Source organism: Neocloeon triangulifer, unplaced genomic scaffold (assembly GCF_031216515.1).
Source record: "Neocloeon triangulifer isolate White Clay Creek 2 clone unplaced genomic scaffold, ASM3121651v1 ptg000003l, whole genome shotgun sequence".
NCBI lineage: Eukaryota > Metazoa > Arthropoda > Insecta > Ephemeroptera > Baetidae > Neocloeon > Neocloeon triangulifer.
In genome coordinates this window covers 8,658,605-8,664,593 of record NW_026775546.1, presented here as the reverse complement: position 1 = coordinate 8,664,593, position 5,989 = coordinate 8,658,605, and the positions used below count along the sequence as shown (strand labels likewise).

At 31.3% G+C, this 5,989-nt stretch overlaps 1 protein-coding gene across 1 annotated transcript; it reads right to left on the bottom strand.

Moving 5' to 3' along the window:
- Positions 1 to 3,178: 3,178 nt before the first annotated feature.
- Positions 3,179 to 5,569, bottom strand: LOC132192557 (transmembrane reductase CYB561D2-like). The gene is made up of 2 exons (XM_059612566.1): positions 5,260 to 5,569; positions 3,179 to 4,297 (listed from the first exon to the last, which is right to left on the bottom strand). The coding sequence occupies exons 1-2, from the start codon at positions 5,452 to 5,454 to the stop codon at positions 3,812 to 3,814; spliced, it is 681 nt and encodes a 226-aa protein (XP_059468549.1). The 5' UTR covers positions 5,455 to 5,569; the 3' UTR covers positions 3,179 to 3,811.
- Positions 5,570 to 5,989: the final 420 nt, after the last annotated feature.

Genomic DNA, 5,989 nt, shown 5'->3' with positions numbered 1-5,989 from the left:
TCATGAATGATAAAAAAATACACATATTTCTCTTGAAGTTCCTACTTCTTTTTTACTATATTTCCTCATAAAAAAAAATATGCTTACTGCCGACGGATGGTAACAATTTTACATAAAATTAGTTTAAGGTTGCATACTTTTCTAAATAAAATTATTTAATTTTGAAACAAATAAAAGTAGGTAAATAAAACAAAATAAATTTATTTTGTTGTTCTTATTTATTATAAAATAAAATAATTTAATTTAAAAAAGCAAGCAAAATTTTATAAATAATTAGTTATTATTACGTACAAATTTGTAAAACTTTATGTCCGCGGCTATGATGTGTATTTCAATGTTTTGAATGGAGAATAACTAATTAAGAAAAATAAATTTTTAGTTTGAAAAACGGACACAAATTTTGCGATCACCGATGCGTGGCCTAATTAAATCAGCATGCATATTATGAAATTGTAAGCGAGCCAACGAAATCGACGCGGAAGCGCATCTGGTTGTCCGAGTCGACCGCGGCTCGTCCCTCTCTTGTTATCAGAGAGTGACTTTCGCGTCAAGGGCGGCGGTGCAAAACAAAAACAGCATATGTCTCGTAATGAGCGGCCAGATGACGACCCTCTCGTTATTTTAAATTCGGCGCAAAAAGGGGTCGTCTGCCAATAGGCCCTAAAGCAGATAGGGAGTCAATTGCCAGGGGAGCAAGCGAGGAGGGTACGTTTTATTGCTAATAATCGTTAAGCGGGCCGTCACCAGTATTCAACGTGAAATATGAGCCAGCAGCTTATTTTGTAGGCAATTAAAAAGTAATGGTGGATGTAGAGGAGAGAATGAAAAAAATAATAACCTCGCCATAGTTAAAAAGAAAATGTATAAACTTCCAGAAAAAATAATTATTATTATTAAGACGGAAAATAAAATTAATTACTTGGATTTAAAACATTTTTTTGTCTCGGGTCTTTTCAATTCATTATTTTAAAGAAATGGTTTAATTTCTGGATTTTTGTATAATATCATGAATTTATATTATTTTCTGAAAGTATCAAATCAAAATTACCATAAATTATTAATTGATTTTAAAAGAAAATATTAAAAATACTCCATTAGTCTGTCTCTTAATTTTCAGCATAGGGAAAAAGGGAAAAGTTGCCCTTGTTTTGAATCAAATAAAACTCTCTTTGCAACTAATTTTCACTTTATTATTATAACTTTTTTCCTTGAAAATTGATAAATGCTGCTAGGAAGTAGTTTCACGCTGAATTGTACGGACCGTTGTGAAATTTCATACCTTTTGTTGATGTGCAATTTTGCGGCTCGTGTGTCTATTTATTAAGTGTCGTGTGGCAGACCGGAAGTGTCGGTTGCTTTATCCACCTATTTTATTAAGAGATGCTTTCAGCTTATCAAAGGGTTTTATACTTGAAGCCTGAAATGCTGAAAACTAATTAATTTTAAAGGGAGACTTTTACTACAAAACGGCCTGATGATTTTTTTTCTACAAAATTTCAATCACTATTGAAATTTTCTAAAATATTTTTATACTAAAAATCAGCTGCACTAAAATTGATCATAAAAATTTCAAAATACAAATTATACCCTTGAATGATGTTTACAAAATATAATAAATTAAACAGGCGCATTTTACAAACTGAAACTTTACTTACAAGTTTCAGTAACTTTTCTCAGTCAGTATGGATACAAGAAGCTCACTGTCAATTTTTTTTATCAGAAATTAAAATTTAAAAAAAAAATGCTTCCGCAAATCTTATTTTTATTTTTCAGATTCTTAACTTGTTTTCTTAACGACTTATCACCTGTAATAATACAATAAAGTTAATTGTTACAACTTTTTATCACTTTCTCAGAGTGTGATATTTCGCGAATTTTTTGTATTTTTATTAAATGGCTATTATGAAGTAATGATAAGGTGTGATTGACCTTCAATCGAAAATTGTAATTGACCTAAATATACATTATTTCTACTTCTTTATGTTGACTGAAGTAGTTGACCCGTTTCGTGGGGGAGGTGAGGGAGATGCCGCGCGCGCCGAGGGTTCTGCATGGCTGAGGCTAATGATAATTAGCGGCATCGCGATCGTATCACTCTCTAACCACCTCCGAACACGAAAATAAGCGAGGGCACGCGCCTACCTGCTGTCGTCTCTTCTCCCGCACCCGCAAAACAAGAAGCGCCCTGCCTGTTATAAACATATACATACGCGACTTCTCATTTCATTAGTGTTAAAAAGTCCAACAATATACATAGGGATCAAATTCAATCCAATGAATGGTTATTTGTTTGTCATGAAATACTGATTTATCAAGTACATCAAGTTTAATCTTCGCATCTTGAAATCAATTGCATGAATGAATTTAAACAAGTTATTTATTGTTATACATACTTTACTTTTTTGTATCAATTTTAACACTAAATTTATTTGTTTTAAAAAGAAAATTTGAAATTAAGCAATACCGATTTTTTAACTTCAACCAATTTATTTAAAAATTAGAAAAATAAAATTATTTATAGTTTGACTAAAGGAATTTTTACTCCAAGGTTCTTTCAGTCTGATAAACCAAGCGAAATGCATTATCGGATTAGAAGTGGCTAATCCAGGATCCTCTTTTTAATCTCCGCCTGTTCGCCTCCCATTCAACATGCTCTCTCATTATATGTACGTCTTCATGTGTGCGAGGTGCTGACGGCCTCCACTGTGTAATTACCGTAAGCTAATTGCACATTACGTCTGGCAGTATGGAATCAATCACTCGTCTCTTGCCCGTTCAAATGCTCCCTCAGCTGAAAAAGCGCATTCAAAACGGTGATCGCGTGTGCTGCTAATTGACTCGTCTTTTCAAGAATGACGCGTTTTGTTTTGATCTTGGGGGCGGTGCATCAAAAACATGTTAATTTGGAATTGTTTTACTGGAAAGTTTCGATCAAATTCATGTTGCTCACTTGCTTCCGCAATAAAACGGCAAACGTCCAATTTTTGTAGGAATAATTATTTTTTATTCACATTGTGAATGAATTTTTTTAACAAAGCATGATTCAGGAATAATTATTGGAAGTAAATTTAAATATTTTGACGTCAAATTTTTACAACAACTATAAAATCATACTTTAATTGAAATAATTACATAATTTAAAAAAAAATCATTATATATTTGTGTTTGTAACTACTCATTTTTAATTCCAGTTGACGACATAGTTAAAGAACGAGAAAATTATTAAATTTTTATTTTAATACAAATTTTGTTAAACTAAGCGTAAAATGCTTATGTTTTGAAAAAGATTTTAAACTTCTTAGAGATCTAAATTCTCTTAAACAGATAATTAAATTTCTGTTTTCCAAAACCAATACGAATTAAAGCCAAATGACAAATATAAACAAAAATTTACAGAATCGAACATGCAAGTCATCCTAATTTTAACTAATAATGGCAAAATGAACATGGAAGAATTTGGTTGTAAATTCCCTGTTATATTTAAAAAGTAAAATACCCAATCAGAACTGACTTTCTTTGCTTTAAGTTAAATATTCATTCAACTTTCTTCATGAAATCACATGAAATTATTCAAAATAATCAACATTTATTAATATTTTTCCAAAAAATATAAATTCCAATCTATAAAGGATTTTTCTCCTTTTAAAAAAGGACTAATCAATTTGAAAACTAAATTTATTATCCTCATAACTTTGAAGATTTATCATAATTTTTATTATTAAGATATTTTTTATAAAAATTTGAAACAATAATGAATTACATAATTAATTCATAATTTTTTCTTCAACTCTAATATTTCATAAATTCAATTTTACAAGTTTTTTACCCTGCGGATGAAACTAAAGAGTGCATTGGCAAGGGCGACGGCCGCCACGACGCAGGTCAAAACGATAATGACGATGCACCACTCCTCTTTAATAACTTCTCGCAATTCTGCCCACACCCCCATGCACATGGCCGCAATTGCCACCCCGTACGCCAACAGACCAATGAAGTTGTGGCCCAACTTGATTCTGGCCAAGTTAGGCACCTTCAGTCTGGTTGTGATGCCGCCCAGGGTACTCAGGGCGGTCAGAATGACGGCCACCAACCCCGTGATGGAGTGAGGGGTGACGAAGTGCGAGTAGCCCTTGTTGAACTTATGCACGATGATGATCACAAAGCCGGAAACGATGAAGGCAAAACCGAGGGTCTGCAGGGCGATGTGAATTTTGACAATGGTCTGTCGCTTCAAATTTCTGGTCACCACGCTGTTTGGCAGGAAAATCAGGAAACCTTCCGTTATGAAGAGGAAGTACTGAAAAAAAATCAATATGAATCCAATTTTAAAACTAAATTTAAAGATTCACATTATTTCTAATCAGCATATTAGTTGATACTTGAAAAACTTGGGCGATAAGTATTTTTCAAAGGAGGCTTGAATTACTTTCAACTCTATTTTTTTAATTGAAGTAAAATGTGAAAAATATTTTAATTAATTTTCTTACAGAATTGCTATTGAAGGTATTTTAATTGAAAAGTAAAATAATAAAATTGATATAAAAGTCAATTTGTTCAAGTTTCTGTAACAAAATTTGTGCTATAAATCTATTATAATAACTACTAATAATTCAAAGAATAAAAAATTTATATTCAGTGAAAAATATAATTTATAATAAATGTCAAAAATTTCCAGAAATTTAAAATACATCCTCTAATTACCAAAATCATTATTTATTTTATTCAAATATAACCAATCTGTAAGCGTTCTTACTGTTAGTTAAATAAATTTAAATGCAAAATATTTCTTGAATCAATTTTTATTTATTATCAATAATTTTTTAAATTTATATTCTTGATCACACAGTAATATGTATGTATAAACTGATGGGAGCCTCTAGACACTTTCAAAGCTTACAGCCAACGAGTCATGATAATAAAAGTCATGGCATTAAACTTAAAGTAGCCTGAGCTACATATTAGCTCTGTGGTTAATAAAGCTCTTATGTGTTCAAGCAGGTTTCTTTATATTTAATACTTTTGATAATACTTGGTTTTAACTTGCAGCCTCATGATAGACAATAAATAATTATTTTTATCTAAAAAATTTCACTTAGAGATTAGGATCGGTGCTTTGATTTATCAAATACTGTCTTGAAAGCTCTAAAAAACGATAAGTGAATCAAACTGAATTTAATAAGTTAACAATTTATTTTCGACTTATATACTTCCTATATTTTTTAATTTTTTTACAAATTAATATATACATATTAAACTCACCCCAATGGAAAAACAGGTTGGATGGAAAGAAAAGAGTTCATAATCGACGAAACTGTACCAAATTATGGAGAACACAATTGCAAAAATAATTCCATGGCACAAACTTTGCACCAAAATCCAAGCCAAAGTTTGGAATTTGTTGTCGCCTCCACTGTTTTTGGATTTTTCCGAGGACGTTATTTTGGCAGACGTCATTTTCGTGCCGAGCCTTGATGTGCAATGCGGTTGTCACCATAACTTAGTAAAGGGTTGATAAGAGAGCCGGCGACGAAAATTATATTAGCGACGGAGATAAGCAGCAAACAGCCTTTGATTAGGAAGTAAATGGTTGTGTGAAATGACAATTATTTATCTGCTGAGTCAGGTAGCGTCACTGACATTATCTGGAAGGAAAATAATTTTGGAGTAAAGAACAAACAAGTCAACAAAGGTGCTATCTAATGGACCCATTAATCTCAACAACAGGTCTACAATAAAAAAATTAACACTGCGTGATATTAAATCAATAGAAAATATTGTATTAATAATTTTATTTTGTAAATCGAAACCGGAAAAGTTATTGTTTTATTTTCTTTCAAAGTTATGTTATTAATTGCAATTTTCCAAATGTAGAGCGCTGTAAGAATAATTTTTTAATTAATGCAAAACTTAATTTTGGCGGTATAAGGATCTTTACGATTTGCATTATGATAATATCTATGGCTCAATAAAAAAACTGGCTTTTGTACAC

Coding starts and splice junctions, on each gene's coding strand:
- LOC132192557 (XM_059612566.1), bottom strand. CDS start 5,454: ATGACGTCTGCCAAAATAACGTCCTCGGAAAAATCCAAAAACAGTGGA. Junction 4,298..5,259: donor CAACCTGTTTTTCCATTGGG/GTGAGTTTAATA, acceptor ATTTTTTTTCAG/TACTTCCTCTTCATAACGGA.